This window comes from Falco cherrug, chromosome 2 (assembly GCF_023634085.1).
Source record: "Falco cherrug isolate bFalChe1 chromosome 2, bFalChe1.pri, whole genome shotgun sequence".
NCBI lineage: Eukaryota > Metazoa > Chordata > Aves > Falconiformes > Falconidae > Falco > Falco cherrug.
The window spans coordinates 109,412,173-109,435,855 of record NC_073698.1 but is presented as its reverse complement, the minus strand read 5'-3'; the positions used below and the strand labels follow the sequence as shown (position 1 = coordinate 109,435,855).

At 37.9% G+C, this 23,683-nt stretch overlaps 1 protein-coding gene across 7 annotated transcripts in view; it reads left to right on the top strand.

The window, feature by feature from the left end:
* ROBO1 (roundabout guidance receptor 1) overlaps nt 1-23,683 on the top strand; it is a 650,911-nt gene that overhangs the window by 606,296 nt on the left and 20,932 nt on the right. For 5 of the 7 annotated variants that reach the window (XM_055701111.1, XM_055701109.1, XM_055701107.1 and 2 more), the window contains 6 exons: nt 6,834-7,031; nt 10,437-10,463; nt 13,132-13,174; nt 16,792-16,946; nt 20,318-20,653; nt 23,103-23,210. In XM_055701111.1, coding sequence (XP_055557086.1) covers nt 6,834-7,031; nt 10,437-10,463; nt 13,132-13,174; nt 16,792-16,946; nt 20,318-20,653; nt 23,103-23,210 — 867 coding nt within the window. The remainder of the gene's footprint in view (nt 1-6,833; nt 7,032-10,436; nt 10,464-13,131; nt 13,175-16,791; nt 16,947-20,317; nt 20,654-23,102; nt 23,211-23,683) is intronic. The other 2 variants (XM_055701108.1, XM_055701113.1) reach the window with 2 other exon arrangements.

The window sequence follows — 23,683 nt, the reverse complement described above, 5'->3', positions numbered from 1 at the left end:
GAAGTATGAATCACTAAGTGTTGTCTTACTTTAGTTTAGGAATATAATTTGTCTTGATCAGATTTTATCTTTCTTTATCGAAGCAAAAAACCAAGAGCATGTCAATGTTAAGCACAATAAGTATCTGCTGTGTGTGAAAGCTAGTAAACAACCTGAGTGCAGGAAAAAGAGGTACACGGATTATTTACGATAATCTTGACCTCCTAACTTCGTTTACACCCAACATCTCTCTGTCGTGAATGCAGATCAGAGGCATTGCTCCTGGATGTATCTGGGAGAAACGCATCTTTGCTGTTGGTTAGTTGAAGATTATTTAGAGTAGCTCTAGGTATAGTCATATGCTGCTTTACCAGTATCCCAGTATCAAAATACCTTATCATTACAGTATATAATTGTGAAAGTAAACTGACATGTTGCTTTGGACTTTATGTCCTGTTTCTCTCTGTATCATTAGTAGATCTTCCTTCTTATCTCGCTTTTTATGTTTAAAAATCTGTAATTACTGCATGTGAAAACCAGACCGACAAATTGATGTATTCTCTGGAAAATTACGTGTACATTTCCTTGGCTATTAAAATGAAGATCATCTTTAACTTATTTAACTAAAATAGGCATATGATTCCCAATTACATTAATAGAGCTTTTATGACAAAATTACACACGGCTTATATGACATTGCATTAATATGTGCAAAAGCCCACAGTTAAACGTGTTGGATTGTTCTTTCCCGCAGCCAGCCACCGTTCACAGCTTCCTACAGCCAGCTTTCCAGTCACAGTTGTTTGTTCTGTATGGCTTAAATTTTGAAAATTTTGAATTAGTGAGGCTTATGAGTGCAAAATAACCTTGATGTTCAGAGCCAAAAACTTTATAACCACTTCCCCCTCACCTTTTCTCTGATGATAAACAAATGCTAAATGAAGGTGAATTTTATAATGGAACTTAAATCACTTGGGGATTTTGATAAGCTTAAAAAGAAACAAATTAGTCTCTGTCCAGGTAAAATTTTTGCCTGCTTCTGGGTTCCTGGCCTTTACTGACACTATGTTAGAAAGCATGAACCAGTCACACACCTCAGAGGGTGTTCAAATGTGCAAGTCTGGCAGAATCTATATTTTTCTTGTGGTTGGGTTTGCTTTCATAGTCTGTGTTGCTTACTTCTAATTAGATGGCATGGCCAGATCTACATGTATGGTAGTAAAAATCCCATAATTTAGTTGTTACCTGGCAAAGACCTGGAGGCAGGAGTCTTGTGGACATCCATGCCACTAGAAGCAGCACAAAGACATACCTAGATAGTGCTGCAGCCCTTTCAGCAACTGGAGGAGGCTGCGGAAAATTAGTACTTAAATTTAAAAGGAGTACCCTTTAATAGCACAGATCAACCTAAAATCAACAAGGCAGAAGGATGGCTGCAGCTTCCTTAACTCTACCTTGTGATACAAGTTCTCCTGCAGCCCCCGCGAGGAATGGCGTTCCTCGCTCTTAGATGTGCTCCCAGCATGGGTGTGGAGCAGACACTGGAGTTTTTCTGGTAGCTCTTCTGAAGAAAGAAAATTAATTTGTTGATGTCATCAGCTGGCGCTTTTCACCAGCAATTAATTACATGGTTATGGAGAGAGGGAAGGGAGGCCAGGGATGGGGGAAAGAAGGCTTGGGAGAGCCCTGCCCTCCTGTACCTGCATTTTTGCCACCGGCAACTTCAGGTTTCTACATTTCTGTCACTGATCCCAACTGTTCCTTCAGGAAATCTTTTTCTGATAGCTGAATTAGTGCAATCCATAGCTTTTTTTAAAAAAAAATAATAATTAGCTCATTAGGAATTCCATGTTTGGAAACAGGATATATGATGTTATTTAGATATTCAGAGGGGTTTGGTTTTGGTTTTGTTTTTCTTAAGAATGTTTCATTAAAATCAAACTTTTCATCTCCTTACAATGTGTTTTTCTTGCAAAAACATGAGGCTGTGGCTGGCTCTGGACCATCCAAAGAGTTTTTCTCCCTCAGTGTAGCCTACTGTCTGGTGCAGCGACCTCACTTTTGAGCCTGGTGCTCGGCAGGGTGCTGCCGGGGTTGTGGCTGTGAGAAATGCCTGGGCAGTTTCAGCCAGCTGTACAGCAGAAGAAAGCTTCACCTTTGGGAGGCCAGCTTCCAGAACGAGAAGGGAGGACAGGAGACATTGGATTCTCTGAGAGCCGAGGCGTGCAATTGCAGTCCCATGCATCAGCTGAGCTGTGATAAATGACCTTGTGCACACGCTTAACCTGTTACAAAGACAGGTACAAATTGTAAGTTCAAAGCGCTTTCATTTTCCACATCTCAGCTGACATGAAGCAGCTCACGGAGCTGCAATACCCCAAACTTCCCATGCCATCAGGGACAAGCCAACAGTCTACTTCCTTGTTATTCAGAACTCACCTTTCTGTGTTTAAAATCATGAGATCGACTGACAAATTATGTGTCTTCTTAAAACCCTCCCCTTGCGGCTTTTGAATTTTCCTCTTGGCTTTTGAATGACCTTTTAAAGCTTTCTGTGGAATTCCAAGGACTGGAAAACTATTTGTTTGTTTATTTTAAAAGAAAAGTTGGTATTTTACATGAAGAAAGACTGCATGACTTTGGTGTTAAGAAAAAAAAAATGTATTTCATGAGAGCTAGCCACAGCTCACTATATTATGTTTTTAATACTGTGCTGTGAAGGAAAAATCATCGAATTTTGATAGAACTTCTTTTCTTGTCACGATGCGTAATTTCAGGACGCTGGTTACAAAAATGCTCCATACAGAATGGTGGGAATTATCACAATTTTTAATTTTTTCTTTCTGATCTCTAACCTAACTTTTGTACAGTGATGGGATACTACCTGTGATAGCTTGGCATTATTACCTATACTTGTTGGCAAATAACTAGTGCAATCGGAACATACTGCAACATACTCTGTTCAGGGTACCAGCTCTGAGAAGCTGCAGTTAGTGTTACTGTTAAACACGTAATTTGTGTGCATATACAGTGTGCAGCTATTTATTAAGTCTGCACAATTATTTTCTATCTGGAGTGCGTTATTCAACCAGTGGATGTCTCAAGTGTACAAAACAGAAGAAAGTCTCATTGCATTTTTTATTATTCTAATTGCTTCATTTAGGAGAAGTGATTTGTAAACTAGCTAGCATGCCTTCGGGAATATTATTCTGTCAGCCCTTCAAGTACTTCTAGTGTGATAGTTGTAAGGGTTTTTTTGTTGATACTTTTTTCTTGTGGCCTGCAACCGACCTAAAGAAAGTAACCTTTTTTTTTTCCTCACAACAAACCTTTCCAAACCAATTTGGTGCTGTTTCCTCAAACCGTATGTTACAAGATTAAAGTGCAAACCTGATATTTTTCCAGTTTGGGGAATGTATATAACTAGAAAGGAGACAAAACAGCATATTCTTAGCCTGGTATAATACTTTACCAAAGATATACTATTGCATCATGCATGTATATTTGAGGAAACACTCAGACATGTTTATATATTCCAGGTGTTTTGCACGTTTTGAATTTCCAGGATTAGCAAAGTCAACAAAACTTAAATCTTCCTACTTACTCTTTGTAGATTTTCTATACTAAATGAGACAGACATATGGAAAAGTACCGTTCCATAGGTTGTACACCATTCCATAGGGCAAAGTTAAGGTTCTTTGCCCACCTGTGAATTTGAAATTATGTGTCTTTTTTGAAATTTCAGCATTCCAATCTTAATTGTATGTTAAACTTTTATTTAACATTTAACAACTTAAATGTTGGGGTTTACATTATTATTATTTATATGAATATTCAAGATTAGAGAATTAGAGGTCCCAGTTCTTCTCAATGTAAACTCTAATTAGTTTTCATTGAAGTTTGAAACTTGGAGCTTCAAGACAGTCAAATCGGGTAGCTTGTGAGCCATAGCCACAGCGACATTATCTGTGATTAAAAAGAAGCTCTTATCTTGGGCTAGAAGAAGAAGGGGTGAGTCACGGTGATAATATGGTGGTTTCAGGGAGCTGTGCGATCAGCCTGCTCCAACAGCTCTGAGGCATTTTTCAAGTACATTAAACGCTGCGGCTGCTGCTCTGGCAGTACGATGCGCTTTGCCGTAGAATGTTTATGTTCACTTATTATTTTGGCACGTCTCCCTGAAGAGTGCAAGCAGGAACAGGAATGCTGATTATGAGCCATTTATATCTCAGTCAAAGCTTCCAGAAGTTTCCTGGGATGAGGAAAAAGTACTTTTTTTTAGTTCAAGAGCCTTTTTTCCTGACTGATCATTCAGGATGTCACAGGACTATTATGGAAAAAGAAGATGCCCTTCGCAAAGAAAGACTTCCAAGATAATGTTCTTGGAAATCTTTAGTAATGAGAAGTTCACTAGATTTCATTCCCTTTGCTTTATATTTAGCTTACATTCTATTTTTGCATTATAAGAGGAGCAGGACATGAGTCAAATGTGGCCTCTTGAAAGCCCTTCCATCTTCTGTTCTATGATGCTGTTATATGCGACTGTACATGAACGCATAGGCATTTTTCTCTTCACCATGCGTCTAAATATATACCAGCTAATTTAATGCAATGGCTGTAACGGTCCACCCATGTATGACATGCCATAAGCCTAATTTCTTAAAAGCAAATATATCATTATGCTGTTCTTACGCTTGCAATGGCTAGCAAAATAATACCATGAAATGCATCTTAATTAAAAATTAGAACAATAAATGTTCAAAGTGATTTTTCAGTATTTTGTAAGCTTCAGGCATGCATTGACTGAGTGACGTCCTGAGCAATTTCTATACAAAAAAATGTTTGTATCTATGAAAATGCTGTCTTTCTGTATGGCTGAATTGTTGACATGTTTAAAAAACATTCTTATTTGGCTTTTGAGTTTTGATTATTCCCCTACCTCCTGCCCCGGATTTATTCTTCTTATATGTGTGTGTGTGTGTGTGTATATATATATATATATATGTATGTAAAGGATTAGAGGAAAAATATCTTTCAACCTTCTAAATTTATTCAGGACCACAGGTTCTCTGGAAATCTTTTGTTCTATTCCATTAAGATGTACGAGGTAGTGTAGCTGTTTAAAAATACAGAAGTAATAAGCTTACTCATTTTGCAAAGAGACCGATGATGCAAGTTTTCATATCTTAATATGGCCTCAGCTGCAAAGAGACAAAAGATGAGAATAGAGAATGACAGATTTAATGCATTGGTCACAGTATACTTTATATGTTTAAGCCCATCTGGCCACTTGTGTGGAACTCCACTTGGCTGTCTCCATAAAATCTGAAGCAACCCATCTTAACATTGCACAAATAGGCATGAAATCTACAAACCCAGCAGACACAAAGGGTGTATTAGTAAGAAAAAATTAGTCTGCCTGGTGAACTTTCAGACTAGGCAGTGCGCTTAGCATCACAGAGGATAAAGGGACCTGAAGTATGAAATATAATTTCCAGTAAGGTAGCAGTCAAAAGTGGTGGTGATGCCTCAGCAAAATAGGTATTTGACCTCAGTGTTGCAAAAACTGACGTCTGGAATTCTTCACTGGAAGAAGGTGTTATAATTTAACCATTTCCCATTCAAAAAAGGTATCCTTTTCCAGAGGAGGTTTATTATTTGTATCGTTTATTGTGATTCCATCTCCTGTTTGTATTGCAGTCTCTTATATTTTATTTAGGCTTATTTTGGAATTGTGCAACACAGTCACCATAAAAAAAAAATTAAAATCTATTCACTTCTTAGTTTGTAGGGAAAAAGTTTGTTTACTTAAGTAAATACCTTTTCATTTCTTATATAGGTTGTATTAATAGAATTAGTAGCAGCACCTTTCTCTTTAAACACTAATCTCTCATTCTGAATCTGATGTCACTACCCATAGCATAAAGCCATTAAATGTTGGATTTACACAAGAGTGAAAAAAAATGGGTATTTCAAAGGCTAAGCTGCGGAATGTGTAAAGCAATATCCGCTCTGAGTAAAGGTTTTGAATTCTTGCCCTCCGCCTGTGCAGTAATGAAATTTCCAGTAAGTGCTCATTGTAGTGGTAAAAAACCAGGACGGCAGTATTTCGTCTTTGAGTTGCTTCAATTCAGGTAGAAAGCATTGGTCACCAACTGAATATTCTTACTGCTGTTCCTACAAGACTCTTGTAAAGGTTCAGTACAGAAAGAGTAGAAAAGGCTGATTTTACAGGTGTTTTCTCTATTAAAAAAATAATATTAAAAATATGTGGAAAAATAACACATTCTTTATTTTCAAGTGGGATATTTAAGGATAAATTGTATTTGAAAAGGGCTGCTTGTTCAGTAATAATGAGAACATGTGATTGTTTTTACCAATTCATAACTCATTTTTTAGTTACTCTATAGCTTTTTCATGCAAGTCAAGAAGGCAGGATTGATTATTTTGTGCTCTTACGTCTTTACATCCTTTTAAATATTCAGTCTTCTTTAATTGAGGTCAAAGTGAGAGACTACAAAGAGTACATTAGAATGTGTAATACAAGATTTAAGTCATCTGTCAGGAACTGCTAAATTAAAATTTATCCCTCAGTACCAACCTCATGTGAATGTACTTTGAATTTGTAATTCTGTGATTTTCAGTTACAAGAGTGGATGTTGGGGTAGCTGACTGGAGGTATCTGTCTCATATGGAAAACAAAACATTTCTATCTAGACGTGTAAATAGAGATTTTGAAGGAGTCTTAAGGGTTTTTCCTTGAAAAACTGGTTATGTCCGTTCTTTTCATGCTGCCTTTTAGAGTTACTCAATCAAATTAATTGGCTATTTTGGGTGTCTTTTTTTTTTTTCAGATTCTCATGGAAACCCTGTGTCTTCAGAAGATCAAGTCAGTTTAGCCCAGCAGATTTCTGACGTAGTAAAGCAGCCAGCCTTTATTGCTGGAATTGGTGCAGCCTGTTGGATTATCCTTATGGTCTTCAGCATCTGGTTGTATCGCCATAGGAAGAAGCGAAATGGACTCACTAGTACTTACGCGGGTATCAGAAAAGGTGCCGTATTACATATTTCAGTCTGCTGGGTGCTGAATGCCTGTTTACTGGCTATTTATTTTAAGTTTCTTGTTCTTCTAAGACTCAACGCAGGAATTATCAAATTACTTCAGTGCTTTCAGGAAGTATGGATCAGGAGCCGATGCAGAAAGCAACTATTAAAGTGTTGAAACCTGGCTTTAAAGCATAAGCCTTTAGCAAAATACCTAGACTAGCTTTACATAAAGATACTCCTACAAATGAGAAATGTAAAGATGGATTTAAGGCCGGGAGCTTCCAATATGCCATTGCTACCTGACGCTGTACCTGCTGAAAAGGAGCTAAGTGGATGGTGGTTTGCCGTCCCTCCTGTTCAGTCCTTTGCTTGCTGCTGAGAACGCTAACCGTGGTGTACGTTTCAGTAACGCTTCTGGTGCGTGTAGCTGGGTTCCCTTGTGTTCCAGGGGGATGCGGTGAAGTGGCTGTTTGCAAAAGGACAACAGTCAGTAATACTTTCCAAGGCTCTTCTGTAAATGCTGTTGTGAGACCCTTTGCTGGGACTGAATTCTGGGGCTATCACATCTTGCATCTGCATTCAGTTAGAATGGCAGCAGCGGGACTAACTTAAAGCACTCTTCGTTTTCATGTTATTGATAACCTTTTATACCAGATTGTCACTGGCCAAGCAGGGCTTTACAGTGTACTCTATAGCAAACAAAACTAGAATCTCTACCTGGAAGATCTTCTGGAACAAAAACTTGCTTTCTCCTGATGCAGTAATCTTTTGATTAAGCCCTGAAGTTAAAGCTGAATTCAATAAGCTACAGTTCATTAAATTTCAAAGCAGTACCTCATAGGCACTCATAGAGTAAGAACCATAAATTCTGGAATGAATCAGAAAATGGGACGTCCTGCTTTTGAAGGACTAGAAGGAGAATGTATGATATTTAGTAATCAAAAGATAGACTTTGGCTTAAAAGGTGCTCACACCTTCATGTATGAATGGTGTCATGAGATCATGTTCTTTAGTCGCTTCGGGAATGCGTATGTGATGGGCAAGATAAATGGGCAATATAACAAATGTTTTTAAACAGTAGCAGTGTGTTGCTATGCAAAAGAAGCAGTGCAGAAAATAGCAACTGAGTGAGTGGAAACATGGAAATAGTTTTGGAGTGTTGCAGATTTTGGGTGTCCTCTGTGCTATTAAAGTATCAATGCTTGCAGTAGACTTCAGGCACAGCAGTTGTAGCAGAGTTGTAGCCACAGAAACCGGGGATGAATTTCACCTTTGATTTTGTTTTGCTGGGATTTCCTAGGTAGGACAGACCCCGACATACTGCTGCATTGACCTGCGCTGTTTTGTTTTACTAATAGCATGCTGCCATGCTGCCTTTCTACAGTTCTATCAAACTAACATCACTGTGCTTTCAGCAGTACCTATGATTAAGCAAAAGGCATACAATTTGTCCTTAAAAATGGTTACTTTAATGACATGAGCTATTGTTCAAAACAGCTGTGTTTATCAATATCTGTAAAAATATCTTTCGTGTAATTTGGTAGGGATTTTAATGAAAATATACAGAAAAGTAGGGTCTGCATCTCCATTAGCAAGTATTCTTCAAGAAAAAAAGCCATCTTTGGTGAAATACATATTGCAAAGTATTTTGCCACTCCGCAGTGCATCAAGTCATAACTGCAAGCCCAAACTTTCTTCAGTCTTGCATTTACTTATTTATTTTTATATTTAGCTTCAGGCCTGACATCTGTTATAATACTTCACTACTCCCACACATACATATTGTACTAGCACTGTTACACACTCAGAAGAGTTTATTAATAGAAGCTCTGTGTGTGGAGTTGAACCTCTGTTCATCTGTTCCTCAGTTCCTTAAGAAACTAAATAGGTTTAGTACTTAGCTCACAGAAGAGTAAAGAGACAGTAGTTTAAGATTTTTTTTCATGTCATTGTGCTTGCAAATTAATTTTGAGACACTTGATTCTTTTGAATAGCTCTGGTTTAAATGCACCTTCTATTTTAATGAAAGCTTGTTACTATGGTTCTCTATTTTTGAGTATAGCTAAATTAAACTTGACTGTGTGAAAAGACCTAGCTCAAAGAAAACACAATGGAATTCCCAAGATAAGGAGCAGTGCTACAAATGAAGCCTGAAATGGACAAATGCGCAGAGGTTTTTCTTTTTTTTTTTTTTTTTTGGTTTTTTTTGCTTAGTGTCATATCCCTGGAAATAAATTGGCTCTGTAAAAGCAGGGGAAAACTACAGTACATCCTGAATTATAACAACAAAGACACTCTGGCCACCCCCCAAAACATCAGAGTTACTGTAAAAATGAGATTAAGCAGTTGTTCTCTTAGCCAGAACCTTTTTTCTGTGCCAGGTTTGCTGATCGAATTCTGCCTCAAGGCTACTTTCATTGAATATTTTGTTTTTCTTATATTTTTCTTTGCTGTCATTAGATCGAAAAGGGCAATGTTAGCCTTTTTCTGCCCATCAGTGACAGAAAAACTGTGCTGTCTTGTCAACAGGAGGGGGAGCATGTGCTAATAGGAAGAGCAGATGCTGGTGCTCTGTATTTGGATTAGAGACCCTATTGATCCGAAGAGGATTTATAGTAGCTGTGAGAGTGAGGATTGTCAAGCAATGTCATTGTTCCGCTGTTAACCTTTCCCACTTAAAGCCAAGGGTTGAAAGGTAGAAGGGTGTTACATCTAGAGAGATCTTTTATCTTTTTTGTGGTTATTTAAGGAAGATAATAACTCTGTTTAGCAGTCTTGTCTATGAAAACAAAAACTAATTGCTGCAGTAGATTTTAGTGCCTTTATTACAGTGAGAGTTGGTGCCATTCTTCATTCAGAGACAGTAAAACAGCAGTTCTCTTTGTTCCTTTATATGATTATTATTTCCTTACTGAATACTTGAGTGTGCCTGTTAGTTCAGTGTAATGAGCATTTACTTAGTGAACTGCAGATAAGATTCAATAGGACCTTGATAAGGCTTTGTTAAGGAATTTGTCATTCTGCATTCTAAAATGATTAACAGTGTGGGGGTTTTGTTTGTGCTAGGATTTTCAGGAAAACTTAAAATACCAAACTGACGGGTATTTGAAAGGCTAAACCACAGTCCAGTCCAGCCCCCTCAGGAGCACAGTAGAGTATCAAGCTTTATTCTTTTGGTTGGGTTTTTTTTTCCTTTTTTTTTTTTTTTTTTCAGAATAGTACTTGCAGAGACAAGCTTCTTTCTGAATCGCAAATTTAATTTTATTTCTATATCAATGTGACTGAACTACTGGGTTAGTTATATACATTTGTTTTATGTTCAGCTGTCTGCTAGATTTATACTAATGTGGTATGTTTCCCTTTCTCTCTTCAGCTTAATAACCAGTTTGTATTTTGTTTTGATTTTTCAGTCCCGTCTTTTACCTTCACACCAACAGGTATATATTTGCACTTTTCCCCCCTTCTTTGTTACTTTAGCATGTGTTTGTGGTACTGTTTTTCTTTTTCTGACATAACCAGCCCAGCTGTTCTGAAGGTGGTTTTTAAACAATTTTATTAATGAAAGTGTCATTATTTTGTTCTTCATGTAGTGTATATTTGCTTTGTAGCTAACACTTTTTTTCTATTTGTGTGTACCATTTTGTACCATACCACTTGATGCAAGCATGCCATTTTGTAGCATGATCTCATCAGCTTGTACAACCTGGGTGTGACCTTCTGTATCTAGTGATGCAAAAGGTGCTTCTGATGGAGGAGGAATGACTTGGCAGAGCCCAGATGCTGACTTGAAAGGGATTCAGTGGGATTATACTTGGTGAAACATTTGCTTCTTCTCTTTCCTCTGAATTTGCGTTAATCCAGTGACCTAGGAGTTGTCTGCTTTGGAACATTCAGAAAATCAAAGTGTTACACTGGCTGGATTTCTTTGCTTGCTGCCTTAAACTGTATTTGTGCTTTGAAATTGTAAAACAGTCATCCTGTTCTACATAAACAGAGGTGCATTTTAAATTCAGGGTGGGTTTAAAATCATTTTCTATTCATTTTTCTTTGGAAATGTAGAAAATATGACATAACCTGAGCCATCACTCACCGAAGTCCGTAAGACCATGCCGTTTTGTAGAGCTGACCTTCAGCCCATCCCACAGTCTAGCAGCTGAGCAGCTCTTCCTCTACAGCAGATACAATTCAACATACTCAGTGCCCACCAGTATACTGCATGCATTACTCCTAGCTAAGCCGGAGTGAACAGACAGGGTGCTTATCCCTCCTTTGCTCTAAGCCCCTTATTTTCACAAGAGGTCTGTGAGACTTGCAGGACGTATATCCCAGCAGGGTAAAATCCACCCACCCCTTCCTCTGCCCACTTACGTTAGCAGGGCATATTAGCTCAACACCAGCACAGTACTAATGTGGCCCCTGGGCAGCGGCTGAGTTACATCCATCCAAGTTGGACCGCAGATGAAGCAAGCTCATGTCCTTCTGCGTTCATCCACGCAGACCCAGTCACAATGGGTTAGATTCTTATCCATGTGCTTTTAATCACATTGAATAGTATCTTGTTTCAAAAGTCATCCCATTATGTTCAGCGGAGTTGCTTACTGTTCGACATGAGCCGGAGTGGCCCGTAATGTTTCTGGAGTCCTTTGAGGTCCACGGTGGACACTAATTCAAACTATTATTATTTTGCTGTTCCTTTAATTGGCTTATCAGAGGGCTACTATTGCAATCACAAGTGTTGCACACTACTGAAATTCTGCAGAGGTTCGTAGATTAACAAACTTATATTGTCTCAGTTGGCTTCTTAACATTAAAAGAAAATATCGGGTCTCCGTAAGATAGATACATCAAAGCAGCAAAATAAATAGCACTGAGATTTTTTAAAGAAGAAATTGGAAAAAAATGACAGATGTAAAACATTTAAAGGAGGGGGGGGAAAAAATAATCCTTTTTCAATCCAGGATCCCAGTTGTTAGTTCCATTGACTTTAAATGGAACCAGACCCTCTTCTTTAGCATTACCAATAGTAAATGACTTACCTGTAGCAATGCATCCTACATTTTAATCCTGTTACTGTAATCACTGCCAGCATTTATCTCTCTCTTGCAGACTCCCAGTTTGGAGTTCTTCTAAAGAGCAGAATTTGGCTGCTTTTTTTTCAACACATACCTAGCTGGAAAATGTAGAATCCATCAGCATTTGCAGGAAGACAATCTCCTTAACCCTTTGCCAAACCCAATGCAAAACTGCAGAATTTATATCAGTGTTTCTTCTTGGGTGTTTGCATCCTAAAAAATAACTTTTCAACCATTATGCTTCCTGTGAAGGTTATGCAATCCATGGCAACAAATAAATGCATGTGGAGATCCACTTTGTTAATGTGTAATGCTTCTGAAAAGCTAGCAAAACTCTTCCTTCTAATTTAGGGAGTATTCTTTCTGCCATACGTTTTTTACTAAGATTTATACTCTTAAATTTGTAGATAAAAGAGTATCATTAATAAATCCAATAGTAAAATGTTATAAAATTCAAAGCATCTGTGGACTTTTAGAGTGTGCTTGTTCCACGAATACGGTTCAGTAACATTCAGAAGGAGGATGTGTTTTTGCAGTAGGTTCGGCTGTAATAAGCCATTGTTTACACTGGAAGTAAGATCTGTTATAGAATCACGATACCTCTTTAATCTTACCAAAATAATAAGGTAGAGCAAAGCTTTACCATCTACCCATTCGTGAAATAAATATATGACCTAAGTTCTTCCACAGAGTAACTCCACTGAAGTCAGCAGAGTTATGTTAAGGATAAGTTCAACCTGATGTATGGCTTCCTGCTTTCTGAAGTGATACGCGTGTGTTTTGTGTTTTGCAGAACAGAACTGAAAGATAAAACTTTGTTGGAGCTAAGACTAGCAGTTATCAAGCAACACAAGTATTACGTATAAACTCATGTTTGAAGGAATAGTTTGCAGAGTGAGATTCAGGATTAATGTATAAACAATGCACGTTTATTGTCTTAGCTAAAATGAAACAAAGGCAAATGTAATACTGCTATTTAAGGAGTCTTATGGTTTTTAAATTATTTCCTTTTTTTTGTCTTTAACTATTTTAGTAACATATCAGAGAGGAGGAGAGGCCGTAAGCAGTGGAGGCAGGTAATTATGTGCTTTACTTTAAAAGCTGTGAATTGTGTGCAACTAAATTTAAGGATGCTAGGAGTATAATTTTCCTAGTAACTGATGGCAGAGTAATCACTTGTAAAGATATGTTTTAATTTATGATATTAATTTTACATTTTAGCCATATATTTTTCTGTTTAGAAGGAGGATGTATGGTTTGAATTTTTAGGTTGATTTCCAGGGAATGATTAGTAATATTTTCAGCTTTGTTAACCTCTAAAAACTGCATCTCAAAATCTGAGCAGCAGAGGGAGCACTTTAACTTCAAAATAAAGACCTGGTTTAGCAGCTGATTAAAGTAATTACGTCCTGGCATTTCTGAAGAAGTATAGCTGGTTCACAAATACTACAAAGAAAGAAAACGTTTATTGTAAAAAAAAAAATTGCTGAAGACATAAACGGCTTATAAGGTGACTTTTTAAGAAAAAATCTTGCTGTGAATGCAAAACAGTTAAAAGTGTTGCTTGCGAGAGACGAGCACCGAAGGAGAAGGAAACAGAGAGGTTTTACATTTAAAGCCCCCCACTTTGAGAACCTAGCCCATTCCATGCTGAGGAATTAACTAAAACATGTTTACTGGGTTTACGTTGTTACTTAATGAATGGCAATGGGCAAAACAGTAATTTACATTTCCTGTGTAGAGATGGAGTTTTCTTCAGGAGGGCAAAATAACAGTTTGGGCAAAAAAGCAGGTCAGAGCAGTGTCACTTCAGTAACACACCTTTTAGTTTTTTCTAGGTCACATTCAGGCATGCCTTTTTATAAACTCTAAAATCTCAGAGAGCAGCTGGGTGATAAATTCCTATATCAATTCCTGTTTCACAAGTGGCATCTTGTGATTTCTAATTTGCAAGACCATACAAAAATTCAGTAACTGTAAAGATTAGGCATAAAATTAAACATTCCCAGTCTACTTGAATGCTGTGCAGAGGCGAGGCTACTCTGCTGCTGCTGCTGCTGCTGAACCTGGCATGTTAAGAGCAATTGCAGATATCTCTGTCCAGCACTGTATGTTGCTGTGTTGTCGTAGTCATAAAACCATGGAGAAAAACCTCTAGAGCAGTTACCATGTGATTTCTGAATGGACAAATCTGTAAATCACTGGGTTGCTGCCTTCACCCCAGGATAGTGAGAAAATAAGAGAGAACAGAGATGAACCCTCTCTTTTGCTGACAAGGTTGTTCAAAAAGATATGCAGTTAACATCCTTTGTGTTCTTTGTGCCACTGTGCTTTCTCGCTCTTCCCATAGCACAAGCTAGAGAAAGCACACTCACATAGAGGACAGAAATGAACCTGGAAGTGTCTATATTGTGTACAGTCATTTTGGTACTGCTAGAGAAGCATCATCATTTTTTACTGTCCTAGTTTTAAGGAACAGTGCCACAATCTAGCAGTGCAATTGATTCAAGGTGCTGACATTTATGCTTCTTTTGTTCGTTTGCATATGTAGCGTTTACAGGATATATGATGTACCATATTTTGTAGAATGTGAAACATACTTCTGCAACATTAAAAAAATGTTATTTTTGCATATGAAATCTTCTTCTGATTTCCAAACCTAAGGTTTTTGCTTCCTTACGTTTTATTTGCAATGTTTTGGAGAGGTTTAGCATTTTTGCCAAGTGCAGTTATGTGAGCATGTTAAAGCATTATTCAGAATTCAGAATGTCACAGAGAGATATTTCAGCATAATCCCTGCTTCTGCAATGCTGAAAAAATACTCATTTCTGTGGCAATCCCTTTCCTAGCCAGGATTCAAGTAATAGTAGTTGTGGTGGATTGACTCCAGCCAGGCACCCACACAGCCACTTGCTCAGCCCACCCCTGCTCCAGGCGCAGTACAGTGATCCTAAGGACCAAAGATTTTGCTGCAAAGTTTGAAGATCTTTGGAAATTAAGATCTCAAATCATCACTGGTTATAGAGCTGTAATGCCTCTTGCCAACAGTTCCACCTAAATGGCTCCTATTAGTAGGGTTTTCGTCTGCTTACATACCTCATACCACATTTCTTACATGACAGCAGGTGTGAATGCAAAGTAAATTGTAGAAGCAAAGGACCTTTAACTCTCTATCCAAAAGTCCAGTACCAGGTCTTAGAAGTGCTGAAACATTCTGAAAGGCTTTGTCTCCTCCAAATGTCTTGAGGTAAAGTTTTATTGTAAAGAGCAATGTGGTAGGGGGAAAACATGTGTTTCAAATCACCTGGTCTGCTCACAGGACTACATATCTTTACATTTATTTCAGATTTACGGAAAATACTTCAGTGTAGGTGTATTGGCTGGTTCCTGACAGTGAGTCAAGCCTCATCACCTCCTAAGTAAAATCGTCAGGTGACATATGCAGTACAGAAATATATATACACATATATCTATATGACTTAAGCCTGCAGCACTGACAGGCTATATCCTCCAACACTAACTGCATGCAATTTGTATTCTCAACTTGCAGTTTAAGAGGATTAGCATATTTTATTTTTGAAGAGCATCACATCTAATATTATGGAGACTAGTTTCTGCACTATTTCAAATGGAAAGTTGCCTGTTAAATCCTGTGATGAAAGAGACTGCATTCCTTTTTAAAAAAAATACATGACAGTGGCTAAAATTATCTATTTTTAAAAGCACCTTAGTTATCAATGGCAATTTTAAGTTGTTAGGGGATGCTACATATATGCGACTTTATAACATGCCATTGCATTGTTAGTGTGAAAACTGAAGAGGCATCAAAGATTCTATAAAACATTTGCCAGAGCATCTTTCATGCTCACTGAGAAAATCCAGCAACGTGGAAACCAAGGAATGCTGTTTCTGCCGATTGTAGAAATACACTGTATTTCAAATGTAGCCAGTATGCAGCACTGATTACTGGATGTTTTTAGAGGTGTTGAGTATTCTCAGTTACTTTAATCTTGCTTAGGAGCTGCTGCTTTTCACCCATGTAAATATTAACCGAGCGGCTTACCCATTAACGAAGATACATTGCACCCTCAGTACGCTTAGTGAGATCCAAATACTCCAAAGGACAGAGGTTTCTGTAATCTGCTCTTCCCTTTGATCCACTGCAGTAGAACTATCTAATGGTGAGGAGAGCTCAGCTTCACAAATCACCAAGATTTTGGGAATATTCACATCCAAACCTGGCTCCTACTTCCACAGATCCGTCTTGCTTCCATGTGTGAATTTTTTGATTGACTTGCCAATTTCCCCCTTTTTTGTTTTGTTTTCTGTAAGAAAGGGAGAAATGGCAGAAAAATAAAAATACAACCTTCCCAGAAAGTTAAGGAAAAAAAAAAAAAAAAAACCTTAAACAAAACCAAAGTGTCAGATAAAGGTTGCACACCAACACTTGTGTAGCTCAACAAACCGAACTGGTGTTGTCCTTGGCTGTTCACTTCAGAATGTTGTAGCAAGGAGCAGGTTATATAGGAGACTGCAAGCCATTAAATAATGCACTCAAGCTGTATTTTCCAATGTTCAAGCCTTTCAGTATGTGATATTATTTTATAATAATCTAACCTTTTGAGAAGAATATAATTGCAATGTGAAAATGCTTTTGTTTAATATGTTTAATGACCAAGCTTTGTTTTTAAAGGCCAGGACTCCTAAACATCAGTGAACCGACCACTCAGCCATGGCTAGCAGATACGTGGCCTAACACAGGGAACAACCACAACGACTGCTCCATCAACTGCTGCACCTCTGGCAACGGAAACAGTGATAGCAACCTTACGACGTACAGTCGACCAGGTTAGATATGTTTCTACCTTGCTAAGGAATCTTCTTGAAAAATTATATATTTATAATACTTAAGAGAGTATACAGGTTTGTTCGGGTTTTTATTTCCAATGCATTTAGACTTAATATAGTTCCTCCTTTATGTCACGATTATGCTTTTGGTCCCTTTCTGGAACCCTTTTTTTTGGTCCCCGTTGGATGGTTGTAGCAAGCTGTAGGTGGAAGGAGCCCCTGCATAGTTCAGTGTTACCAAAGTCCCGCTGAACTGATACATTTCGGCAACTGAAGAAAGCAGATAAGGTCATTTTTAGGTTGTTCTGTACATCCTTGTTGCTTGGGTGGAGAAGTACCGAAATGACACTAGTAAGATTTTCCTTCTGGTTTGAATTTGTTGGGAAGCAAGAAATAAAACATTGTTACAGTACTTGTAAGACAGTCCGTCTACTTTGGCACATTCAGAACCTCCCTTGGGGTGCCACTCTGTACAAAATCGGATAGCTGGTTTTCTGTTTAGGGCGTGTGAATAGGAGAGTTAACTTCACAGTCTAAAAGCAATTATGAAATGCTAGGTTAAGTGGTAGTTCCCAAGAGCTTGGGCAGGACTCGGAGTGCTCTTGAAGAAAACCTTGTGAGTGCCATGGGAGCACAGATGGGGAATTATGTCTGGAAGCACTCATTTTTGCACATTTTGTTTTAAACAGACCTTGGGTTTCTTTTGTTTTAACCCGGTTTCTGTCACGTGGTGAGGAATAAAATTGAGATTTTTCCACTACCAGCATCTCTGGCTGATATTTGCTGGTAACATTTCCCAGAACTTCGGAGAGGGAGTATAATTGCCTATAGTGAAGTTGCATAAGTGCAAAACAACATTACCTCCTGTAATTAACGTGAAACCAGCCATAATGGTTAGTAATCCATGGATGGTGGTAATGGTAATTCAATTCATCTCCTGCAGTAATGCTGTCTGGCAATGACCAGTGCCAGGTGCTTCAGAGGAAGGTGAGAGATTTTAACATTAGAGACTTGTATCTTACACTGCCCAAGGCTATCATGTCCACATGTACTTAAGTAAAAAGATTTCTGATACGGAGATACTTTATTGTGGCAAGTACAGACATACCAAGTTCTAGTAACTGAAACTTACCAAATTCAGAAAAGGAAGAGAATGCTCATTTTTGAGGTTTGTAAACTATTATAACGTCTTGTCGTGAGGTGCAGTGGATTCATTCTCAATTTAACTTTTGTATTAAGCTTGGTTGTGTTGCAAAGTGATTCCTTCCCTTCAAGCAGAGCTTGCAAACTTAAGAGTCAGACATTATGCTCATAGTGGTCTCTCCTGTCCTGGAAAATCTGGCAAATATTCTTAATTATGTCAGCTTGGGCTTGATTTATGATCTGAAGCAGCTGAGTTGAATGTCCCCTCTATAGCTGTCAATATGCTAAGTAACTGTGCATTTCTAATTTTGTTTAAGTATAGTACTGTCTTCCAAGTCTGCAGAGTGGGAATGGGTTGTTCTAAAACTAGATGTTATAAAAAAAACCTAACAGAACAAATCTTCTCTCATATAGGTAAACCAGTGTTGTTTAAGTACTTTGCATAAGGAATTCTGATGTGTCTGTGTAAAAAAATGTACCTACTGCATATACTGTATCGGTAATATTGCCCTACACACAAATCAGACGTAGCTGAAAACGGAAGGAAGTAAAAATATATGTTATAGGTGACTCTGCAGGGGTTTTATAGCAAAGCAAGAGGTACTAAGAATGAAGAATACACTGGATATCTAATTGCCCAATATAATACAATAGGCTTGAAAGGACGAAAGACCAGCATGGTTTCAGTAGGTGAAAGAAAAGCAGAAATGAAAACGTTTAAAAAGTACAAATCAAGAAGCTGAAGACTGTGAAGCAATAAATAACAGCTCACATAAGAAAGAAAAATATATCAAACAGTAAAACCTTCAGAAAACACAAGCTGGGGGGCATGAAACGTGCAATGATAAGCTGTATGTGGCATGTTCAGATACTGTTCCTTAATTACTGAAAATGTGGATCAGTGGTTTTCTTCCTCAATGTAGTGTTTTATTTCTCTTTTTCAGGAAATATTTATCAAAAAAGATGTATGTATTAGGGAATATTTTTGAAATTGAACGTACTCTATATTTAGTAGTTATTTCATTTAGTATAATGGTCAAATCCTGAATTCTGTACTTAGTTTTACTTGGCACCCTTTCCGGTAAATTAACTGTGGCCGCAGGTAATGGACTTCAGGTTTTGAATCAAATTCATTAGCATAAATACCACATCTTTTAAAAGAAGAAAACTATATTCCTGGTGATTGTTATGTAATTATTGATGCACTAATCAGCTGGTAAATGAGAATTTTTGCTTAATGATCATTGCAAGCTAGTTTCAGTAAGCCTTGTAACTGCCGACTCACACACTGTGTTACTCCATTCAGTATTCTTCCCGTGGGCTGGATACAGAGAAGGGAAAAGGTGTGTGGAGTTTCTGTCACGCAGAGGCAAGGGAATGTGGAAAGGCAGGCACGCTGGTCACACCGCAGTGGCCAGAGCACCAGTATCTGTCTAATTTGCTCTACGCAATAAGTGGTGATCTCATCATGCGATAGCTATTAGAAGAATTAAATCATGCTGTCTATATGATATATACTTAGCATACAGGGCAATGGTATTACTGTGGTATTACTTACTTTGCAATATCCAGAGCAACTAAAAATTAGCAAAAAATTCCAGATTGCTTTCCTGTCTTTTTGTTTCCAACAAGATTGTACAAGGAAATGATGTTCAAATAAAGACTTGGCTACTGGGTACTGAGTTTACCTTTCACATTGTACTTTTACTCTTCAATTCTGTTATGTGTAATCATTTTTCAGCCTGTTTTACAAAAGTCTGTTGTATCTCTGTTTCTTACCACGAGAACAAGAAAGTCTAAATGCTGTTGAGGTGACATGAGATGACTGTCGTGTTTAGTTATTCCCGCTATTAAGTTTTGGTTGATTTTTCCTTTCGATGCAAATTCTTTTAGTCACAGTTGTTGGTTGGGTATCTATACTGCTTTGAGCGTACTGTCTAAACATGTGAATGTTCATGTGGCCACACTGGAAAAAGCCCAGCAAGGTAAGTCGTTGTAGATACAATTCAGAATATCTGAATTTACAGCGAATCAAAACAGTGAACACTACTTTTGAAGCAGTAGCTTATAAGGTAAATAATATTCAGTTAATTATTTAGTTAATTACGGTATCTCTGCTTCATGGATGCAAGCCGTATAGTTATGCACTAAAAAATTTTTAAAGGGAATTTCATTGGCATTGTAAGCGAACAGAATGACCTTTTCTTTTTTCTTTCCTCTGTGGTTAGCCGATTGTATAGCAAATTACAACAATCAGCTGGACAACAAGCAAACAAACCTGATGTTGCCTGAGTCAACTGTATATGGTGATGTGGACCTCAGCAACAAAATCAATGAGATGAAAACCTTCAATAGTCCAAATCTAAAGGACGGAAGATTTGTCAGCCAGCCTGGGCAGCCCACTCCTTATGCCACCACTCAACTCATCCAGTCAAATATCAGCAATAATGTTAACAATGGCAGCGGGGATACGAATGAGAAACACTGGAAACCCTCTGTTCAGCAAAAGCAAGAGGTTGCACCCATACAGTACAACATTATGGAACAAAACAAATTAAACAAAGGTGAAGAGCTTTTAGCTTGTTTCTCCTCTTTAGGCATCAGAGGAGCTTTGACCTTCTGGTGCTGGGAGTCTGAAGCTTTTAGGTTCAGCAATTACAGACTTCTGTGGTGCTTTTAGACTTCTCTCTCTTTAGATTTAGAAATCCGCTGTTAGCAGCGTCAGAAAGTTAATTAGCACCACAATAACCTTCAGATACTGAATCTATTATAAAAAATAACAAGCGGTATCTTTAGAAAAGAGTTAAATAAAATAGATTTCCTATGGATTTGAGATTAATTTAAATTTAATAGTAGTTCAGGGATTGGTTAGGACAGAGGCCAGATATTTTATTCATAAGCCAGATGCATGGTAGTCACAATTATACTCTACCTTAAATTTTAAATAGGTCAACCCACTCTTCCCAGTCGTGGATGGAGACTAATTAAATCTACATGTTCATGTAAACGAATGATATTTTGCATATCAAACTCTGTAAAATTGTATTGTGTTGTACACTGGGGACACAAACGGAGTGATCCAATTCATTTCAGACTTGTTCCTAGCAAGCCTCTGATTCACGTATTGAGAGGCAGTGCTACCACACGCAGTTTTGGAAACTAAATTCCTTTGTTACCCTGACTGAAGTCTGTGGATCCAGAAGCTAAAAATAAATTGATTTCAGTGTTAACAGAAAACATCAGAATGTACTTTTGTGGCCTTGAGGGCATGTTACTTTAATATAATGTGTTGGAGTTGGAAGAAATAGGTATGTGGTTTCTTACTAGTCCTCCAGGCTACCATGCAACCTCTTTTAATAACCTGATTTGCAAAACAGTATCCCTAGGAACTGGACCCATTCTAACTTGGAACTTTTTTGCATGGATTGTTGTAACTCAACATAGTGATAAGTTATCCAGTAAAAAGATACGTTTCCTTACAGGAATGTTGATTTCTCTACCGGACCCATCTACTCACAGAGGAATTCAAAGGGCAATATAAAATGTGACACCTTCCCTTGACATAAACATGTCAACAGAAAATTCAGTTTTTGTGGCTCCTTACTGGAGGATGAAAGTTGTAATTTTTTGTAATTATGTTTTCTTTCATGAACTGTATATTACATATCTGTTTTGGAATTAAAACATGTTTGGGGTTTATGCCCTGGAAGATACTGCATCTTTCAAACTGTGTATATTACAGCTGCATATTCTCTAGCATATTGTAGTGTGGAAAGGCCCCCTTAAAGCATTGTCTGCTGACAGTCATATATACATATTTCAGAGTGCTGATTTAGTGTTTATCCTCTGTGTAAACATATGCGGCATGTAGAGCTTCAGCGTGGTCTCTGGAATGCAACTAGGCTGAGAAACTATTACAGAATACACTCTGGTGTGGAATTTATCATTTTGCTCTTTTTCCCATGCTTACATTATCACAAACATTTCTGCAGCAGATGGGGACTGGATTCTTAGTTTTGTTTATTTTTGTTTTGATTTGCTATTTTATGAGTCAATATTCTGATCTTGGTTTTCTCATTTCCTAAGTCAAAACCATCTTGCTGATGACTATACCTCTAGCTTTTGTGATGGGAAATAACCAGTTTGATGAGTTACATGCTGTGCTTCATTGTCACGATTTTATGTCCAGTGGTTCTGTTTATGATGCAGTTTTATTTGCTGTATGAAGAGTAACTCAGCTCCTTTCTTTTCTCTATATAATTGTAATTCCTTTTTGGCATGAGAGTATTGTTTTGTCAGATGAGTATTTTACCTCTGATAAAGTTTTACAGATCTGGTTGCCAATTCTAGATTTAAAAGTAACTCTACGTTTATCAAGTACTTTGGTACTGAAGAAAGATGTTAGGGTAACAGCAATTGGCCAAAAAAAAGGCCCTGGCTGTAGCTAGAACCTGCATGACCCAATGTAATAGAAATCTTGGAGCCCGCAGGCGTTAAACAAAAACCTGTTCTGTTGTCAACCAAATTCAGCGGAGCTGCATTGTTGCTCCAGCAGATCATTCAGCCCCTGTAATACCAGGCTGACTCCTGTGTGGGTTTGTCGCCTTTAAAACACAAAAAGTCACTACCACAGTCCATTGGCTGCCCTGCACGTGTAAATTAAGCAGAGACCATGGAAAATCAATCAAGATGACAGTCTATTCATATGCAAAACGCTCACACAGGTTGTATATATATCCATTGAGACTTAATCGTTGCAGAGGCATTGCGACAACCCCTGCACATTTTACTTCATTTTTGCTGTGGAGCTACTAAGTTTCCACAATTGTCCTTACACTTGCAATTAGAGACAAGATAAAAATAAAGCATGAGTGTAGGACTATTTTCCTTTCAAAAAAATTATGTGTTTCTTCCTTACTATTTTCAGGAGATTTTGCTTTGTGTTATAACACAGGTATATAAAATTAAATGTCTTTCTGAAGGGTAGCATTAATTATACTATTAAACTTGCAGATTACCGGGTAAATGACAACATTGCTCCAACTATTCCATACAACCAGTCATACGACCAGAATACGGGTGGATCCTACAACAGCTCAGACAGAGGCAGTAGTACATCTGGTGAGTACCTACGGCGTTTTCCAGACCTTGGGGTTTGGTGGTGGTTGAGTGCTCTAGCCATGGTTAGCGCTAGTTACTGGACAGAAGGGCTGAAGGGCAGGAACCCACTGGCAGTCATACAGCACAGGGATGTTAAACATCAGAAAAAAGTGGCCTGATAGGTGCCTATGTTTCTGTTGCATCCTGGTGATTGCTCAGTGCCATCTCAATGTCAATTAAGTAATTGATTGGCCAAAATTATGAAAGTGATGAAACGACATAGAAGTTGGATCTCCTAATGTTAATGCTCTAGTGGTTAATGTTATGGTCTCCAGATGGGCAAGCCATAAAAATGCCTTTTCAGCTGTCACCAAAAAAAAAAAAGAGGATTTAATTTATCTGTTACCTTCCTGGAACTATTATTGACTTCTTTTCCATCTCTTGGGTCTACTTACCCAAGACAGCCTTATTCGTGAACAGGCTCAAGATACCAG